The sequence below is a fragment of the Saccostrea cucullata genome, unplaced genomic scaffold, assembly GCF_032062105.1.
Source record: "Saccostrea cucullata isolate Sc308-1 unplaced genomic scaffold, CSIRO_AGI_Scuc_v1 ctg8995, whole genome shotgun sequence".
In the NCBI taxonomy this organism is placed as follows: domain Eukaryota; kingdom Metazoa; phylum Mollusca; class Bivalvia; order Ostreida; family Ostreidae; genus Saccostrea; species Saccostrea cuccullata.
This window is the reverse complement of record NW_026926364.1, coordinates 4,636-26,599: the sequence shown is the minus strand read 5'-3', so window position 1 is coordinate 26,599 and position 21,964 is coordinate 4,636. Positions and strand designations below refer to the sequence as shown.

The 21,964-nt window shown below is 33.0% G+C and overlaps 2 protein-coding genes across 2 annotated transcripts; one reads left to right on the top strand and one right to left on the bottom strand.

Moving 5' to 3' along the window:
• Positions 1–471: 471 nt before the first annotated feature.
• Positions 472–12,112, bottom strand: LOC134271472 (ubiquitin-like domain-containing CTD phosphatase 1; the record flags this gene model as incomplete). Its single annotated transcript, XM_062753664.1, has 7 exons — positions 11,874–12,112; positions 11,464–11,555; positions 6,065–6,150; positions 4,831–4,946; positions 3,321–3,419; positions 952–1,088; positions 472–585 (listed from the first exon to the last, which is right to left on the bottom strand). Coding segments are annotated over exons 1-7 (810 nt in total), but the record flags the coding sequence as incomplete, so codon positions are not given.
• Positions 12,113–14,111: 1,999 nt separating this feature from the next.
• LOC134271471 (uncharacterized) lies at positions 14,112–18,636 on the top strand. Its single transcript, XM_062753663.1, has 5 exons — positions 14,112–14,136; positions 15,953–16,197; positions 16,369–16,443; positions 16,795–17,070; positions 18,466–18,636. The coding sequence occupies exons 1-5, from the start codon at positions 14,112–14,114 to the stop codon at positions 18,634–18,636; spliced, it is 792 nt and encodes a 263-aa protein (XP_062609647.1).
• The last annotated feature ends 3,328 nt before the right edge of the window (positions 18,637–21,964 follow it).

Genomic DNA, 21,964 nt, shown 5'->3' with positions numbered 1-21,964 from the left:
TCAATTGCTTTTGAAATAAAATTTTACCAAGATTCTTTTTTTAAACACCGCGTGTATACAAGGCGGCTACATGAAAGTGTTTGACGCGAAACACGCAAACTCAGACTATCAGGTAGCACGGGTAGCTGGCCTGTTAATCAAATCAGAAGCTATTGTTTTTTTAATGATTGACAGGCGGTAGATTATTGATCTTAAATCAGGTAGATTTTGGGGGCGTTAACATAAAATTGGGTGTTTAAATGAATTTTTGCAATATACTTGCTCTAGCAGAATTTTGAAAAAAAGTCTGTTACTGATTAAAGAACCTTGAGAAAACAAAAGTATAACCAAGGTCAAGAGTCTACCGATCTACTGACAAAAGAAATAAGTAACAGAGCAAACATGGACCTTCAAAACCATTAGAGATGGGATCAGGTGACATGGTGGAGTAAGCAGACTTTCATTTCATAACAAGCATTTTAAATTACATACCCTTAGCCCTGTTTGGGGATTCATGATAAAGTTTCTTCGAATATCATCAAACATAATTGTATTTTTGGCACTCCATTGTTCATATTTGCCCCAAATCACTCCAAGTGCCTTCACCTTTAAATCAAAATTTTTTTTTTGAATTTATACAATGATTGCTTCTCAATATGTCCATTTTTACAACAAAAATTGAATTGATACATGTTTGTATACTGTAAAATCAATTGTTTTCATGAGTTAAATTTGTTTTAGGACTTGTACAAAAATTACTGGTTCAGGGGATTTGATTTCATACTTAAAGAAGAACTAAGAAAAGTTAAGTATGAAAATTTCAAAGTTTAAAGGAAACATGAATTCATGGGTCTCTTCATACCATGAAAACACCAAAAATGAGAACCCCATGAAAATATGTGATTTCACAGTATGCTGCAAACAAACTGAGATAAATTTAGTTGTAATTATGGTATAATTTAGCCTTTTTACCTCAATGACTCCATATTTTGGTGTATGGACACTGATCATGGCAAGACTATCCAGCATGAAGCATATCTTGTAGTTGGGGTTTGAAGTTACCCCTAGTTCCTTCATTTTTACCTCCACCCATTTCATCCCTGTAGCAGCTTTAAAAAAAAATGTTTGCAACCTGAACATAACTTGAAACACAGACAATTATAAAATACAAGGCTCACCTTAGCAAATATTATTCCAAGAAAAGCAGTTTCTTAGACTAATAAGGTGAATGTTTAAATTGTGTGTATCCCTTATTATTATGCATCGTGTACCATGATATCACTAATTTTTGTGAGGTTTAATTTCCATTGTTTTCGATGCATGGAGAGACCCATGAAATTATGACCAACTGGAAATGTAAAATTTCACATGCATTACTACTAAACACTTCTCCAACCATGGAAACAAATCCAATCAAATTAATATTTCTTTCTCGAAACCTCGAAAATTTGACCCCACGAAAATATGTGAATTTACAGTATATATATATATATATATATATATATATATATATATATATATATATATATATATATATATATATATAATAAGCATAGATTATATTTGACAGCAGTCACTGAGTAAGCCATATGGAGCTGTGTTTAGTGTTTTTGCTCTGAAGTCTTAGAGTATGGATTTGATACTTAAGTTCCCAGTTTGAATCCAACAGTGTCTACACTTGTTAATGTGTGACAGATTTAAAATAAAAACACTTTAAATGCTATTTCTATGCAGAAACTTGTATATTTTTCACTTGTGGTTACCTGGCTATAGACAGTGAAAGATATTGTCAGAATGTTAGAGTGCTAGCGCCTTATATATAATATATATATAAATCCAATCATTATTATTATTATTTTCCAGCTTATCTGGACACCTTTATACATTCCCATTACACATTGTAGATTAGCACATTACAGTTGTGAAAGTATATATATAAGTTTTGAAGCTACATGTAATCCATATAGGGATGAATAAGCCAATTCTTTAAATAATTTCATCATATTTCAGTCCTTGTGTTAACCAGAAGTCTCTGTCGAGACTGTAGCTCTACTGGTTTATACTTAAAACAAAGGAAGAGAAAAGTAGCAGTTGGGACTTGAGACTTTAAATCAGCAATAAATAGAAAAATGATCCTTGCCACTCTTCAAAATAAAAACCGATGCACAGAATTATGTATCTTAGTATAGTCTACTTGTGTGCCAAGTTATATTGAAATCGAACTAAAACTGCAGGAGGAGTAGCATTTTGAAACAATTTCACAAAAATTTCTATTCTTAGTAACCATGGCAACACCGTTCATTGAATTCAACAACCGATGCATAGAATTATGTATCTTAATGTAGTCTACTTGTGTGCCAAGTTATATTAAAATCGAACTAAAACTGTACGAGGAGTGGCATTTTGAAACAATTTCACAAAAATTTCTATTTTTAGCAACCACAGCAACACCGTTTATTGAAATCAAAAACTGATGCACAGAATTATGTATCTTAGTGTAGTCTACTTGTGTGCCAAGTTATATTGAAATCGAACCAAAACTGTAGGAGGAGTAGCATTTTGAAACAATTTCACAGAAATTTCTATTTTTAGTAACCATGGCAACACCGTTCACCGAAATCAAAAACCGATGCACAGAATTATGTATTTTAGTGTAGTCTACTTGTGTGCCAAGTTATATTGAAATAGGACTAAAATTGTTGGAAGAGTAGCATTTTGAAACAATTTCACAAAAATTTCTATTTTTAGTAACCTCGGCAACACCGTTCATCGAAATCAAAAACCGATGCACAGAATTATGTATCTTAGTGTAGTCTACTTGTGTGCCAAGTTATATTGAAATCGGACCAAAACTGTAGGAGGAGTAGCATTTTGAAAAATTGTTTACAGACAGACGGACGGACGACGGACGCATTACTATCGCATAAGCTCTTCTGGTCTCTGACCAGTAGAGCTAAAAATGAATATTACCGGTGCGTCAATTTTTTATGAAGTGATATTTACTGTATACAGGGTTATTTTTGCCCCACTTTATATTTGCTCTTTCACACTTGCAAACAATTTATCTGTTTTAAATATGCCGAGTCACAATTTTGTTTAAGACTATACTGCATTTTTTAAAAATTTGCTTCTTTTTTACTTAGCTGACAGAGATAATGGCGGAAGGAGCGAAAATAAAAAGGGGACAAAATTTCCCTGTATACAGTATACTGCTATAATCTTCATATATGTTTTCTCAATAACATCCCCTTGAACCACCATTATTTTTCTAAACCCATAAAAATTTGACCCTGCAAAAATAAGTGATTTTACAGTGTGTAGTTTCTTGATAAACTACTTACACCATATAACTATGTCATAGTCCTCATAAGCCGACTGCAGAAATTCATGTAAGTATGGCCTTATTAATTCATTGGCTGTTTCAGCCACTGATCTGTGGTCTAAAAAAGAGAAAATAAAAAGAATTACATGACATACTTAACGACCATTATCAATAATATATGCTTTAGTCCTAAATGAAAAAAAAAACAACCAATTATAGTTTTTTTGTTAATGCTATTTTGCTCTTAGAAGATATATTTTATTATCATTTGACTTTTCCATGCTGAAAACCAAGCTGTCTTTGACAAAACTACAAGAAGTAAAACTTGAACTGTGGCAAAGTCAATATGAATAGAATTACCTTATAATCTCTATTAACCACCCAGGGCGCTTCGAAAATTGTGGAAAGGGGGGGGGGGTTATTTGTGGTTTTCTCATTATAATATTTAATGCCATATTTAAACTTTAAGAAATCTTTTGAAAAAAATAATAAGTTCAGAGAACCCTGAAAGATTGTCCAACTTTCCTTAAAGTTCAGAAAATCCATCCAAATTATGCTAAATGATTCATTTTTCCACTGAGAAATTAGAGAGTACACAGGGAAAACATATTTTTAGGTAACTACACTGTATCTCTCAGAAATACAGTATTAGGTCATTCTAAAGATTTGGCACTTTCTGGAATACTTTATGTATAAGTTACCTGATAACCTATTTTCATTTTTACTTTCTTAAATATATGGTGGACTTTTGATACGACTCTAGGTGATTTCAATCACTGTACATGGGGCCCTTATTTACAGACAATTGAAAAAGACCTAGAGGGCACCTATAGGGACAGGGACAGTTAATAGGCATTATATGCTAGTCTTTGTGTTTTAATTGTGATTGAATTGGAATTTTAATTATAGAAGGGGTAGACTTCTGAATGAATTTCACAATTTTTTTTCTTCATTATTATAGCCAGAATAGGAAAATTGTTCAACAAAATCAGAAACCAAAACAGAATTATCAATCTCTTGTTATTATTCTATAAAATAACCTTTTTATATTTCTAAATTTATATGTTTTAATATAAAAAAGCAAAAACGTAGGAGGAGAATTAATTATTTTGTAAGAATTTACTGGATTTCTTCATATGGCAAGATTATTTATTTATCATTTTTTACATCACAACCAGTAAACATAATCATGTATCTTAGTGTAGTTTACTTGTGTATCAAGTTTACTGAATTTAAAACCAATACAGTAGCATTTTGTAAAATTATATATAGATATATGAAAAATTGACACCAAAATAGACTTTAGTGTATTATGAGACTTGCCAATCATCACAAAATTGTTGCTGCAAGAAAAAAATAGAACATTTTTGGACAATGTTTTTTCACAAATCCATCTTTAAACAATATTAATGAAGGAAGCTATTCTACCAGATATTTTCCATTACACCAAAAATATTTAAAGCTGGTCTTGAGAATATTTTAAATATTACATGGATATTTTTTCAAGTTTATCTAATAATCAAACTTACCAAACAAAGTGTAATCAATGTCCAATACCAAGAGTTTCTTCCCTTGCCTTGGTTCATTTAGTACAGTGATTTTATAGTCTTTGATGCGCCTGTCTATTTTGGAAAGGTACTCTTCTCTAGAAAAGTAAAAATATCAAAAATAAAATTGAGTTATTCATTTTAAATTAAACAAGATTTTCCAAAATTAATTTAAATTTTGAATAAATCATGTTTTTAAAACAACAATGATCATCACTTGTATATCATATACAGACACAAACACAAATTCAAAGCCAATACATTCAAGAATTAGCACGTTGATAGTTATTTAAATTTTCTGAATTTCTTTATTTAGACTTCTTCTTAATAACATCATTGTCAGTGATATACGATATATGATCAACAGTAACTGTATATTTGTAACATCATTACAATTTGTATATATACCATTTATCTACTAGTCTTTTAGCAAGGAAAATGCACTATCACAGCTGTGACTCTCAACTAACTTTCAGCTTTATATTGCCTTATTATGTTGCCCACATGGCACAGTGGTTAGAGTGTCTGCTCTAAATTTGTGAAGTAAGGAGTTGATCCTTACGTCGCAGGTTCGAATCCCACTCTGGGATGTGGAGACCTGGGGCACATTTTACAAAAGGACTTATGACTAAAGACCAAATTTAATTCTTCATCTACGTATTTAATTAACATTTTATCAAAAATTATTTTAAACTTTTTAAAAGGAATGTGGTAAGATTATTTTTACACAAACAATTTCAAAGAGAATTATGAATATTGCAAAATTTTACATTAATGTGAAGTTTTTGGTCTTAGTCGTAAGTTCTTTTGTAAAACGGGCCCCAGTCCTTCAAATGAGACCGTATAAACCAAGGTGCTGTGTTGCAGTAGGTGCTAGCACGATAAATATCCCTACCTGTGCAATGGCCCCGATGCCGAGTTTAAGACAAAATTTGTAGCTCTCCACCAGCAAGTGGTGGCATCTTCAAATGAGTGAAAAATTCTTGAGAGGGATGTTAAACAATATACAATCAGTCAATTGACTGATTACTTTCATTTGCTTACCAGAAATTTCTATTCAGATGAGATTGTGCTGCTAGACACCCCCCCCCCCCTCAAAAAAAAAGTTTATATTAATAAACCTAAATTGGTTCAAATGAGTCTTCTTCAATATTTTTTTGTTCAACAATAATCTAGACTAGTGCAAAGAACACCACTGACATTGACAATATGATACCTGTTTTCTATAGCTATCTCTTCCTCTTCTATGTCAAAATCATTCACCACTTCTGGCAGGTCCTTTGGAGCTTCCTTCACTTTATCCTGTGTGTACATAAAATACAGGAAAGATTTATCATGAATCAAAATACAAAATCTTTAAAGCTAAAACTACACTGTCTCACAATAATTTAGGCTTCAAGATGCTAGGGAATGCATGTGCTTCCAAAACTTATGCCTGTTCATTCATCCAAAGAATTTAATTTAGATCTGCCAACAGAAGAAAATATAGTATTAGCCAACTCTACATACACATAATCTATACAAGATTGGCTTATAGTAACTTGAAAATGGACTTGCTTCAAGGACTCTTTAACCTCAAATCTCTTCATGATCAGGAAAATGTACATGACTGTGTAAGTCTCATTAACCAACTGAAGCAAATCTGCTACATGTAGTGTTCATCCCTTGATGCATCATCTTGATTCATCCATGCAAGTATGATACATATATAGGGCCAGATTATACATGCAGTTACTTGAAAATGGACTTGCTCGAAAGTTTAAGCTGGAATTTCATTTGCAAAATGTGGGTCAGATCTAAATTTTGAGAAAGTCTGTACGTCCCTTCAGATGCATCATCCTTGCAAGTTTGGTCCAAGCAGGCATATAGCTACTTGGGAATGGACTTGCTCCTAAAATTTTACCATGAATTCGCAGGCTTTTACCCTGAGTTATAGCATAAGCTCACCTGAACTTCATTAAGGAGCCTTTGGTCTCAGGGTGTACGGAATAAATCACGAGGCAAATCCCCGTACACCCTGGATTGAATCTGGATAACTTATTTCACAGTCAATCAGCCCATGTGAATGTCTAGCTTACTGTAAACCAACTTTTATTCGCGTGCGAGAAATTTTTGCGAAGTTCGCGAGAGTCTCGTCATCGCTAATATTTCTCGCCACGAACTGGTCCTTAAAGTGTATGCATCTATTAATAACAGATCCAAGATGGCTTAGATCGCGAAAATTAATCGTCACAAACTAGTTTATCCCTGGTAAATCGCGAAATAAAGTTGTCGCGAATAAAAGTTGGTTTACAGGATTTTAACAGTGAGTTGACAATAACATCAACAAAACTTGAAAAGTCGATCTAAGTTGGTTACAGGTTCAGAGCTGTCATGGATTTATTTGATATCGAGAAATAAAAAAAACATGCTAGAGGTGAGATAAAACAAAATATATCCAATTTGTGAGTCATGTTTTTTGGCACCACTCTGAAAACAAATAATCTGTTCGAGTGCCAAAAAAGTTTGTTTAGGTGATAATCCTGTACAATATTTCAGTGTCTCTTTTGGAAAGTGATTCCAAATATTATGTAACAGCACCACTGTAAGATTCTCAGATTTAATCAGTCAATCCATATAAATAAACAAGAGGCCCAAGGGCCACATCACTCACCTGAGCAAATCGTCTAGGAAAAAACACAAATTAGATTAGAATTGAAAAGTTTACTAAATATGACTTCGCTGTTCTTGATAAAAAGATTTTTTAAAAATATTTTCTTCCTATACTATCACCAATCATTGCTTTGAAGTACATGAGAAGACGATTTTTATAAAGATTTTTCCTATATATTCCTATGTAAAACTTTGATCAGCCATTGTGGACCCACCCTACCATCGGGGGTCATGATTTGAACTAATTTGAATCTACACTACCTGAGGATGCTTCCATATGAGTTTCATCTTTCCTAGCCCAGTGGTTCTCGAGAAGAAGATTTTCAAAGATTTTCCCTATATACTCCTATGTAAAACTTTGATCAGCCATTGTGGCCCCACCCTACCCATGGGGGTCATGATTTGAACAAATTTGAATCAGTCACTATCTGAAGATGCCTTCGGCTCAGGTGAGCTAAAAATTGCCTCCTTGTGATTATGTTTAACCTGTTGTGCAGTTTTTGAGTAGAAATTCTTTTCCAACCAGTACATAGTTTCATCTATTCTGGTCAGTGGCTCTTTTTCCTAAAGATTTTAATATGAAAATCTGATCTTCTATTGTTGTCCCAGGAATTAAACAATTTAGAAGAATTTTAAAAAACCTCAGAATACTTTGAATTCACACAGGCTTTATTTCTCCTGGCCCAATGGTTCTTTTTAATAAGATTTTTATAGAGTATGTTTTACCTTTGTATTTCCACATAAAACTTTGATACCCATGTTTGTGTGGAATGTGAAAAATTTACAGGCAGGTAGATGGCCCACAACAGGAGTCTGAATACATGTATATCACTTGAGTTTTCAGCTCAGGTGAGCTAAACACATAAAATGCCTTTAATTCCTTATACATGTAGCTGCTGCATAAATATGTCAATGAAGTGTTATGGTGCATTCCATACCTCTATCAAAGGTTAATCTGATTTGAGATTTTTTTATCGCTAAGTCTGGCATTAGTCACAACAACAATTTTCTTTAATTAATCAAAATTAAACTGCATATTTAAATTAATCTAAATGGTTTTGTTAATTTCCATGCACATTTATTAACAAGATTAAAGTCACATTCCCTTTCATATGACTTGAAATCAGTGTAGGCTTAAGCTAGATTTAGAGTGGATTTATTCGATACCAAACAAAATAAAAAGTGTGATAAAAATCTCTTCTATTCACATGATTTTTGCACCATTTGGACAGTGCACACAAAAAATTTGAGAGGGTGAAAAAAACCCACAAATTTAAGTGAGAATGAATGATATTCTTGTAATTTATAGCTCATACAGGTATAAATCTATCAATATGTCACACTTTTGAAAGGATGTAGATGCATGTAATTTGAAAGCAGCTTTAAAGTTGATTAACATCTGTCTAATATATAAGTCTTGCAATGAAAAGTGCATGGCCAGTATGTTATTTTTTTTATATGCATTACAATTACAACATAGCAAGAGATATTACCAACAGTCCATAGTAATTACATTTATATAGGCAAGGGATAAATTTGTTTAAAAAGACTTTTCTGCTGTGTAAATTAATCAGAAACGGTAATTGCTAGAATTTCAGAAAAACACTGATTTGGAATGGACACTGTATTAACCATACAATTGATTTTTTAACATGTTTAATTACATTGCAGAACATTTCTTAAGAACAGTTTAAGAACATTTTGACATTACATTGACTATTGCTTGTTCAAAATACACATCTGAACATCTGAAAAATATCTTTTTTCACCAATAACTCATGAAAACTTTGCTACTTAATTCATAGCTAGTGTTCTGAAATTTTAAGTTCATCATTTAAGAAGACACATATAGATTTTAAATTGACATGTTGTTCACTTATATCAATTGAAAATATCATATTTTACTGTATTATTTGCTTGACACAAGGTTATTATATAGGGGGAGGAACAAGTAAGTTGTAAGAACTTGTTTCCACTCCTTTTGATTCATTCAATAAAATATGTTAAAAACAAATAACTTTTTGAAGTTCCTTCAATTGATCTTAACACACTACTGTTTTCTACCTCATAACTTTCACAAAGGCTTCGCCTTTTTTCCTCAAAGATTTCATTAGTGATTTCAACTTTGGCTATAAGATGTGCACCAAAAAAGACAAGGCTTTTGTATCATTTCCTGTGAAATGACCTTTCAGAATGTGCTAACCCCATAATTATTTAACATTTATGCAAAACTGAAAATTTCAGATGATTGAATGTATTGTTAGTGAAGCTTCTACAAGTCGTATCAATACGATACCATCACTAGTGAAGGTTCTATAACTCTCGACTGATTTAGTGAAAGTTCTATAACTCTTACCAGGTGACTAGTGTAAGTTTTATAACCCCAACAAATCTAGTAAAGGTTTTATAACTCTTACCAGATCTAGTGAAGATTTCCTCTGCAGTAAAACTTGTTTAGTAACGAACACAGATAACCCCGGTATAGTGAATTCAGGGATATAGCAAAATTATTGGGATCCCTGGCAAACAATTCTTTGTAAATTAAACGTTATGGTTATAACAAACTCTGATTTAACAAATAACAGATATAGTAAGTGAACTGATTTCAAGTCCTGTTGAGGATAAATATATTATTATTATTGTAATGAAATTTACATCTTTTATTACGAATTTTCAAAGATCTCAAAATTTGATACATTGAATTGACTTTATTTTCAATAAGTATTTGTATATAAAATTGAATTTATAATTTTAACCTTCATATTAGTTATTTAATAATTGCTTTTCTAACATATGCATTAACTTAGTAATTCTTGAAGGAAAACATACATATTGAGAATTCAATATCTACAGTTATACCAATTCGTTATAGGTATATAACAAATTATGGATATAGTCAATTAACATGTTTAAATTAACAGGCCCCCAGAACTTCCCTATTACTAGGGCTGTCACGGGTACCCGAAATGACCCGTAACCCCAGAACAATAAATTCGGTTCGGGTTCGGCGCTGTTTTTCCGGAATCCGGTTTGGTTCAATTTGTACAATAGAGTAGGTTTAACCATAAAAATAGCATCTAGAACGAAAGGTCCATTAGTATATTACCATTAAAATAGGTAATAATGTGATTTGAATCATTTGGTTTCTAGTTAGGAAACTTATTTAAACCAGTCATTGTATTTCTTAGATTTTAAAATAATATAAATGTTTGTTGACAGGGCTCGACATTAACGCTTGTCCGGTACCAATGAAAAACAATTACGGACAAGTGAATATTGCTGGGCACTTGTCCGATTGGACAAGTGATTTTTCATGTAAAGAAGTCTTTGAATAATAATAAAAAAACAACTATTGATTTAATTGATAAGTTTATCGAATACAAACGGAAGCAGTACATAAACCCGAATTTCGATCCCGATATCAATCGCTATGTAAGTTGAAGTTTACACTTGATCCGGATCGATATTCACTAATTGCATCCATACCATTGCATGGCGTGGATCTTGCGATGTTTGCCGATTTGGAATAAATCTGATTGAATTACAGGTTCACTTGCAAACATTTATGTTGTTGTCAGGTCAGGTTGTGTAAATAAAATTTTGTTTTATATGTGTTTGTCTTTTTTATCAATAACAAGACTAATAAATCAAGCACATTTAATTTTTTTTCATTTATGTAATAGTTTTCAAGTTGACAGAATAAGATATTCAATGAAAATTTTTTCGGACAAGTGAAGTTGAAGTTCGGACAAGTAAATATCTTGGTCTTTTGTCCGAATGGACAAGTAGGGAAAAAAGTTAATGTAGAGCCCTGGTTGAATATAGTTCAAATCATGAGTTTTTATTCTATTATAAGCCTTAACCGAAAACAAAACGAAATTGAACCTACAAAATTAAGAACTGACCTGATCCGAAAAATTATGGCAGCCCTACCTATTGCCAAGTTTACTGTATAACTCTTACCAGCTCTTCCTCTCTGCTTCCCATCATCATGATTTTGGTGGTAGGTTTTAACTTCAAATCCGTTAAGTGGACATCATCCGCTGGAGGTTTCCCTAAAATAAGAAAAAAAAAAAATGTCAATTTTTAATGATTATGTTACCAAAGTAAAGCTTAATCCGAGATTTCTCTGACTCTTACCCCTGCCTTTTATATTGTGACATGTGCGTGACATGACATCTCCCCTGCACATGTCACAATATACAAAGCGGGGGAAAGTGTCAGAGGAATCTCGGATTACGTAGATCAACAGGTATATATCAAATATATGTTTTAAAAGTTTCAGTGGGGGGCTAAAATTTTCTTAAATGAAATTTTTAAAAAATTCATCAGATAGTACACATGTACATGAGATAGAGAAGTTGACAACATGCCTTTGAATTTTAACCCGAGTAGTTTCTGTCTTTCTGGGAGTACACCGGTTGCATCTTGTATTGTTTTCTTAAGATCTGCCACCATGCCATCTTTATCAACGCTTAATTTGTACTCTTGACCACTCCATTTTATCACCACAGTGTGGTCAGAGGGTTCACCGGCCATTATATTTTACAAAACAAAGTAAATAATTTTTTTTTCGTTCGCAACGAGAAGTTTTGGTTGGAAAAGTTATTAACTCGTTCATAATTACGTCGGTTTAGTGATAGCAGTCATAGTAACTCGTACGGTTACTTGGGATAAGTTTCTACGCTAAATTTAGAGTGAAAGAAAAATTTTATTACAGGAGAAGCTTGCTGGCCTAAAAAAGAAATGGTTTAGAAACTTACTTCTGTGAATAATGATATTATGTTTAATTTGTATGAACATGTACAAGCAGTGTCTGAGTGATATAGTCGGAGAATATTACATACTAAAATAAATGGATTTAATCCTGGCATTTCATATGTCATATTAGCCCGAGGGCCGGAGGCCCGAGGGCTTATATGGTGCTCGAGGGCTGATGTGACATATGATATTGATTTTAGTATGTAGTATTATATTTATCATATATTTAAAATACTTTTAAAATATGCGAGATCACATATGGTCATTGAAGAATGTTTTGTGCTTTAATCTTATCGTTAACTCCCAATATTGATGTACATATAGCAAAATACCTTTATTACCTGTACATGTATATGAGGTTTATGGATCTCAGCGATTTCGAAACGCAGGACCTACCTTCAAACAATTTTTAGAACGAGGCAAGCTATGGTCAAACAAGTTGATAAAACAAGAATATTAACAGTCTCGTCTAAAGTTATCAAAGTCTCGTCCGAGGTACATGTACAATACTATTTTAATCCGAGTAAATAGTTTGCCAGCAAATGCCGTATGTCGATCATTACATTAAATGCCTTATGGTGACTGAATTTTTTCAGAATACTTATTATTATTCCATTATTTACACACTGATTTGTCTATGGATTTTTCCCTTTCCCCCGAACATTACAAAGATCGCATTGAGGGTAAGACTGGTCCAAAAGGGATGCTCGCTCCTAAATGACACATGATCCAACCTCTGATGTTTTAGAGGTACATATTTGATCCGCTCCTGATTTGTATTCTTTAGACAGTGTTTTTAAGAATGGACTTTTGAGCTTGATTACTGCATGTTTCTTATCTCGATCAATATTTCACTACACCACAGAAGTATCAGCTCATTTTCCATGATCTTTCATCACTTAAATACATTTTTGTGTTTTTAAAAAGCCTTCAACTTCCCAAGTACAAAGATATTCACTAACTGCCTTGGCATATATTTTCTTATTTCAGCTAAAAAAAAGTATTGTGCTGACTGCATGCATGCAGTATGTCATCATAAATAGGCTGCATGTTTCGTATACGGACCCCCCCCCCCCCTTACTGTGGTAAAAATAAGAAGGGGGTACCCCGTACACGAAACAAGCGCCTGTTGCATGTACATTGTACTTCACGAAGTTGAACATTAACTTTCTTTGGTATAAAGGGATCGTAAAGAACACCATGTCCTCTATAAAAAATGAATAATTTTTGCCCGAAGTGTCACGAATTTGAAGGCTAATTCATCCCATGATCAATGATATCGTCTCGCGTCTTTCCGGCAAGCTCGAAAATGTTTCTTTGCTTGTCGGAAAGGCCCGAGAAGTTGCGAATGAGCCCAATCATTATTTATGCATGTAATTAACTAAATTTTTATTTATAACTCTGGAATTCCTCTTTATTCTTTCATAAGATTATATCTCCCAAGTTTATATATAGTTTTTAAATTTAAATGTCTTTTGGGTGACAGACTTTTGTTTAGAAATTAGGTTTTGAATTGTTGTGAAAGAAAAACAAAAGGCATTTAAAAAGTGAAGATTATCTAACGCCCCCGACACTCTTGAAATAAAAACAACCAGGATTAAATTTGAATAAAGCTATAGAATTCAAATGACCAATTGCAATCAAATTTTCATTTAGACACGGATAATTTAGATCTTCGAAACAAATATATGAATTTTCAGTATATATTACAATATATTTTCACTTTTTAATATTTCGATTTAGTAAAAATCTGCAAAAAATTTGATTGGACGTTTTCGGTATAACAGGTGTATATAAATTACCTGGTAATATCCAGCAATTCAAAGCATTAGAAAAAAATCATGTTACAAATGTTGTCCAGAGAACTGGTTTTAGGTATGTAAAATGTTGACTTACGACGCATTTGAAGAAATTATTTTTTTTCTTTCGTCGTATAGTTTAAGAGAAGATGCCTGGGATGTTCTTTTAAAACAAACAAGAAAATTTCTAACGTTTCATTTCACTCTTCTTGAATTTTATCATTATACATGTATATTTTTTTAAAAATATAAAATGCGAAGAAGAATATTTTAAGAATTAATATCTTGCAAATTTTATTTAAACTTGTCGAAGACTCATTTCCGAAAATTTCATCCATATGGCTCATTGTTTGAAATTTTCAGTTACATTGTGTTTATTTTATCAATAAGATTTTTGAAAAGGGTTTAGATAAAGAACAGTGTTCAAACTCGCGAATCCAGTAAACAAAAGGAATTGTTGACAGAGCAAATCACGTACTCCGCATGGAAATCCCAAAAGTGGGATCAGATTCCGAGGCCATAAAACTTAGATGAGATTACTTTTGATCTCAGTCTCAATTTTACTAAAGGAATTAATAGTGGAAAATGAGATTGAGATCAAAAGTGAGGTCGTGCCTTGTTGGAATAGACATTCCCTTGTTAACCGGTAACATCTGTAGCAAGCATTAGTTCAGAAGATCACAGGAGTTCGCGTACCTATCAATTTTGCCGAAATTTTCGGTAAATAAAGAAGATACGTAATACAAGTGTGTTATTATTATACGTATTACGTATTTTTTATTTAATGAAAATTTCGGTATAATTGATAGGTACGCGAACTCCTGTGGGAAGATGGAACATATTAGAAAGCAATGTCCTAGAACAAATTGTATGAAACTTCTCAGACAAAAAACAACCCACCGATATAATTTTTTTTCCATTAAAAATTTTGATATCGACTGAAGAATTAGAAAAACTATTTTTAAACGAATTTCGAAATCCTTGTATAAGATCAACATATTTTCAGTAGCTTGTCTTGGTTTAAAAGTTGATCGCATTCCTAACTTGTTATCTTGCGTATTGAATCAAAGAGAGACATACATGTAATACCGCAGTGATAGATGTGGAAAAGTCATAATCACGTTTTGTTACATTGCACATGTAGTTATTTTTCAGGACTCTAGCCCTACCAAACACTCCACATGTGGTTTTACATACACTCGCTGTTACATTTTGAGCAAATTGCTGGGACACTTATATATTTGTTTTATTGAAATGAATCGATTTCTATGAAATCTTATTTAATTTTTGTATGTGAGCAGCATCTTCGCTAGCCAAGGGTTTCTGATACGCTACTCTCCTCATAAACCCTTGGCCTACGGTGTTCATAGAAATCAGGATTTTTTCCAGAGTTCTGATTGGATTTCATTACACCCAGGTCGACCAATCAGCAATTGTTTTTTGTAAATGACGATATTTGCGTTCGGGGATACATCACGCAAGTAAACAACGATCCGTAAGATAACATTCAATTCTATGAATAGCCATGGTGTCATCCAATATCTTCTAAATATGTGATTAAGAATCTATATTGAAGCCTCAGATTTGTTCTATAAATAATGAATAAACATAACTCAATTATTGCTTCTTAATTATTCTTGAAAAAACTTGGATTTAATTTTCTTAACACGTGTCTTTATTTCTGGCGATGACGCAATCTGTGCATACCTGATAGATTCGAGATCACGTGACGGAAAACAACTTCACCGTATGCCAAGGGTTTATGAGGAGAGGAGCGTATCAGAAACCCTTGGCTAGCGAAGATGTGTGAGCAGCAGTATTTATTTTTTACTGAACAGCAGACCAAACTCATGGTACAAGATTTAACTTTCGTCTTTTTTCTCTTTTTACAGGTGTATTGATGTGTTTGCCTGTCTTTTCCGAGACCGGATGTGCAAATTACCAACATTGCAAGAAAACTCGACTTCCATGGAAACGACATGTTGTGCAGTATTACAGACCATGTAGTGGTGAACAAATCATAAACACTACTGTGTCTCCAATCCTCGAGAGAGAAGACTTTGTACAGTTAAAGAATAACTACTTAGCAAGTCTGCGTGAACTGTCTTGGCAGATTCAGAATTTAACATTATTCGCTGTAAGTATATGTGCTAAGTATTTTCTTATTCATTGTTTGCATGAAGAGAAACCAACAGACGTCACATTTAAACTAAAGAACACGCACACACACGAACATACTGAATCATGAAATAAATTTATACAGTTATGCGAAGAAACCTAACCTGTATATTACGAAACCTTTTTTCAGGTTAATAGAATGCCAGCCTACAGCACTGCCGAAAGATCTAGTGTAGTGGTTAAAGAGGGGAGGAGGTGTAGATCGGTAAATACCCATTATCTATCTTACTTTCAGCTTCATACATCCATATTACATGTATTACTTTTATTTGTGTACATAATATAATTCTTAAGGTATTTGATTGGATAAAAAAAATGATAGCGTAATAGATTGAGTCACCAAAAACGTATCGATCCACCTGATGTTACATTTAAATTTTGTAAAATTAATTTGAAGTCCTTTTTATGGCCAATGATTTTTTTTTCTGACACTAATTGAATCAGAATTAAATTATAAGGAGTAAATCTAAAAGCTACTCACTTTATAAATTGGATAGCGGCATATATTATATATTCATTTCTTAAACCATCTTGAAATCAACATAATTTATTTTAGAGCTCTGTTATTGTTAAATCCTTCGAAGAACTCACGGAAATCGGACTTCAAATGAATATTATACACCAACATTTCTCTGTCATAATGGAATTTCAATGGAATGAGCGCCACCTCTTGGACACACTGTGCATTCTGAGGAAGATTTATGATAGACACGGAGAATCCGAAGACCATTCGAACACTACTTTGAATGCTGTTACCCAATATTCTCTGTGTATTAAACATAAAGCGGACTGTGCCAATTTCTATACATGGTTATCCGAGAAACTCCAAAATGTGAATAATAAAATGGATCGTGTGTTTAAGTTATCTCGTAGATTCGTATTTCAAGGACAATATTACATTTCATAGAGTACAATATGCATGGCATATCTATGAAGATATGGACGACTTTATTTCTGATGCAATACTATACTCTGTTTATTTTATATACAAATCATATTTGAATAATGTTTATTTGTTCAACCATGGCAATAAAATACATAGTCACTTATTTACTCTTTATTCAATTAATTTTATATAATGTAGGTTCAGGTATTCTGGATGTTAGGGGTGGGACGATATACCGATACAGCGATACATATCGATATTTTCCTCCAAGATACGGTTTACGATACAAGCATTCAAATATCGGTACGAAACGATACACGAACGACCTATCCAAAAATTGAAAATGAAAGTACCTGTCCTTGGAAAATGGTTACAGACTACTTATTTTACCCCTATTTCATTGACCACTCAAGTAGTTCCAGTTTAAAAATAGAGGTTTTTTCTTAAAAATTCTTTGGGGTGTTTATGGGGTGGACTGATGTTATTTTTGGGTATAGATGGAAAGGAGAGGGTTTGAAAAAAAATATAAAATTGTTAATATGTGAAATTTTGCACTTGCGCGCGTAGTAGGGAGGGTGTAAAGAGGCCCATATTTACCCTTTTCCCGAAGAGAAAGTGAAAAAAGCAGGGTAGGGGTTATTTGCGATGCCTTAGCAGGAACTGCATGCGATGAATTTTCCTGAGAGTCTGAAAAATTTTTGGACTTGAATTCTTCTTACTCTGTGCCAAGTTTCAGGTAAGTTGAGCTGGTGTAATTTTTTTAATCAATTTTTATAGTATAAAGGAATGTATAGCAAAATAATTGGTAGTCTGTGTCCTATGAGGTCAAAGGTCAAATCTCACGTTAATCAATTTACTGGCACTTTTTGGATAATTTGGAACTAATTATGCAAATTGTTGACAAATTTTATGGAAAAATTTGCATTTTGGAGAAGTTAAATGGATTTAAATAATTGAAAAGGGGGAGGGGGCACCTGCTCAGCTTGTCAGAGGGATGACGTAATGTGTGCAATTGATGTGTGTCAAACATTTATGCAATATGAATTTTGATTCTACATATAATGTTGTAGGTGACATAAAACCCATTCCTCACCTATCCTGCTATTTTAAATGCCAAATGGAGTTCAAAAACCAAGGTATGTTTAAAACATTTGATTGTTCAGATTACACTGTTGTTAATAGGAAAGTAATGCCTAATTTCTCAAAACTTTGGCTACTTGTTGTCTGTAATTATAGTTGACACAGTTACTTATTAATTTGACACAATTACTTATTAATTATGAATGTGAACTAAAGTTGAAATTCTTAAAAATTTTTTTTTTTTCAGTGGCTCATTTCTAGCTGACTGATGTGGGATTGCAAGCAGTTATAGCCTGGATGGGTGGCTTCATAAAAAATCAGGCCAGTTGCCAGTCAGAAGTGAACAATTTTGTACCAGTAGCAGAGGCAATGATCATTCAGAAAACAAGATACAGCTGTCAACAATATTACAGTCCACAACAGCCAAGTTAAAGGTATATAGTCAACTGACTCTTAAGTTTGTATTATTTTTTTGTGTTTGATTTCTTTTTTACACTGTTTTCATCTGTCATCATCATCTCTTGCCAATCAATGTGTACTCTCTGAAACTTTCTCTTTTTCCTTCTTCTTTTGGAATTGAATATCTGCTGTCTGATTGCTGGCACTGATCTGTGATTGTCCAAGACAGGGGAGGTCAGTAAGGTGCTCAACATTTCATACGGGATGTTTGGTCCTACTGACTTCTTCTACTCTTGTGGCATCTTGGACATCATTGTCGGTGGTCGCATATCAGACAAAATCATCATTTTTTGACAAGGACATGTGTTTTCAAGATTTTGGATAAACACTGTGCAGAAATAATGATACACAAGACAGACAGAATTTATGTACTCCATTTTAATAGAACCTTCTCTACCCCCCCCCCTCCCTGTTTTAGCTTCCAAGCATCTCCAGGAGTGATTATAGGTGACACAGGCATGGTATATTTTCTATGCTGAACCATTGAAAGTATATAGACATGCTTTTTAATCATTTTGTTTTTTTTTGGTACCTTTACAGTGCAGAGTTGCCTCCCCTTTTTCTACAGCAGCCTGAAGAATGTATGTAGGTAAAATGCACATATAAATTCCTTTTCTTGTAAATTCAGAATTATAAAATCCAAAATTTCACAGAATTTTTGGTATTTATTATCTAATAATGCATATTGTTACAAGAAATACCCATCAAAGAAGTCTTAATATGACCAGGGATAATCCAATTAGAGTAGTAAGTACCACTTCCTGACAGAGGCTGAATTGACCAGGTTGGATAATCTGCTTATAACAAAGGTATTAATCTCTTTCCCTTAACTTTTATACTAATTTTTTATAGCCTATATATTGTAGAATTTTTTAATATTTGTTTTACTAAAATTAAAATGTGCTAAATATTTTTATTTTTAATATTTCCAAGAATTTTATGCTTTTTGAAGGTATTTTTTTGAAAAATTGTTTAAAAATATTTACTTATGCAATAGGTTAAGTTTTGTTCTTGAAATTTGTGTAGGACATATATATCTAGTATACAAAAATATAAGGAAAGAAAATAACTGTCATGCATGTGAGCTGTGAGCATTTCAAATCTGAGAACTGTGTGCCTAATGCTTATTTTACCCTCTGATTTAAGGTGTTCCAGCACATCAATTAAAGGGCCATAACTCTGCTTAGGAATCATCAATTTCAATGAAACTTCACCGGCCACTTTGTAGATACAAAAGACTCCAGCATGTAAAATTTCAGCAAAATCAGACAAGGTTTGTGTCCTTATTAGGTTACAGACTACTTATTTTACCCCTATTTCATTGACCACTCAAGTAGTTCCAGTTTAAAAATAGAGGTTTTTTCTTAAAAATTCTTTGGGGTGTTTATGGGGTGGACTGATGTTATTTTTGGGTATAGATGGAAAGGAGAGGGTTTGAAAAAAAATATAAAATTGTTAATATGTGAAATTTTGCACTTGCGCGCGTAGTAGGGAGGGTGTAAAGAGGCCCATATTTACCCTTTTCCCGAAGAGAAAGTGAAAAAAGCAGGGTAGGGGTTATTTGCGATGCCTTAGCAGGAACTGCATGCGATGAATTTTCCTGAGAGTCTGAAAAATTTTTGGACTTGAATTCTTCTTACTCTGTGCCAAGTTTCAGGTAAGTTGAGCTGGTGTAATTTTTTTAATCAATTTTTATAGTATAAAGGAATGTATAGCAAAATAATTGGTAGTCTGTGTCCTATGAATGGCGGCTTGTACGAGCGAAGAGATGATGTTGATATTGAAAACACACTTTAGAACTAATAAGTCGTTGGTTAGGGGTAAAACGTTTTCACTTTTAAGCAACCTCGGAAGATTGGTCGGAAGATTGGACAAGAAAAGTTCAGTATGTAATGCGTGCTATACACAGAAAATATCGTTTCCAGAACATTTGATTTGTTAGTCCATCTTGTACCTTTTTTGTAATCTCAGCTTGGCTACAGACTTTCAGCAATGAATTTATAAAAATGTAAATGTGATGGCTGTTTTTTAAATGAATTTTTAGTCAGTGTTTTCTGATAAACTACCCACCTATTTGTACACAACTTCTGAATATAATTTGGTAATAATAGTATGTACATGTATTATTGTTTTTGTCAAGTTTTAGTCAATGAAATTGATGAACTTCAAGTATAAATTTCAAAGCAAACATGATTTGATATAGAATAATTTGTTGATTTAATGTCAAGACAAAAAAAAGAAATAAAATACCAATTCTTTTGAATATTTTTATAATTTCTCATAATATCGAGATACGTATCGTATCATTCCAATATATCGAGATACGTATCGTATCGCAAGATGTGTGTATCGTCCCACCCCTACTGGATGTGTAAAGCAAGTTGAGGAGTGACAACTCCTGTTGCCCTTTGCAGCAAGAGTTCAATGAAGTAACCGGGCAATATCTTAAAAACAATATCGGCCATAAGAATATAATACTTATTTTATTTGGATGGATTTTATTTAGGCGGGTGGAGGTAAAACCTTACAGAATGATTATTGTTTTAAAAAATGCGGAATTTTATAGTAAAGGTGGGTCACCTCAAAGTTTAAGGGGTCAGATTTCGTGGTACTTTGTCACAAGAAATACACATGTGAAAGCCAAAGCCCCAACCACTCCAAAATTATGGGCAAGGTCAAAGTTTTTGCAGACAGACAAACACCGACAGTCAGACAAGGCAAAGCACATTCTCCCGAATTTTCGATTACGTAGGCATAGCAATCAAACAGGCAACAATGTAGTGGATATACATATATAATCTATGAATAAAAGCTATAAATTGCGACTTTATTGGCTGGATGAAACACGGATTGTAATTTCTTTATGTCGATTTTCTTTTTCCCTTTCACATACTACCCTCAGTTGCATACTGTATCTCGGATGATGAATTGCCATCATCTTATGAGTTGTCTTGACTGTTATACGATCATGTATAGTGTCTTTTTCTTAGTTCTATAATTTCATCAGATTTTCTGTGAGTCAGGGTGACCGTGGACGTGTGTGCGTTGCGTGTCAGGGAGGGTGTGTGTGTAGGAGAGAGAGAGAGAGAGAGAGAGAGAGAGAGAGAGAGAGAGAGATTTTAACCTAATTAAGTTCCGGTTAAAGTTTGTCGTACACTGGAAAGATTACGATTTATCTTAAAAAATAATGTTTTGAATCAATTATAAAAAAGCACATTCTTTTTACCAAGGATAATAAAGTAATAAAAACTAATATCAATAGTCCATCAGCACGCACAGAGCTCCTTCAATTAAGATGAGA

What these genes read in the sequence shown, in the direction of transcription:
- LOC134271471 (XM_062753663.1), top strand. Translation starts at nt 14,112, where the DNA reads ATGTTGTCCAGAGAACTGGTTTTAG. An exon ending in AGAATTTAACATTATTCGCT is followed by an intron (nt 16,198 to 16,368) that starts GTAAGTATATGT and finishes ACCTTTTTTCAG; the next exon opens with GTTAATAGAATGCCAGCCTA. An exon ending in TATCCGAGAAACTCCAAAAT is followed by an intron (nt 17,071 to 18,465) that starts GTGAATAATAAA and finishes GCTCATTTCTAG; the next exon opens with CTGACTGATGTGGGATTGCA.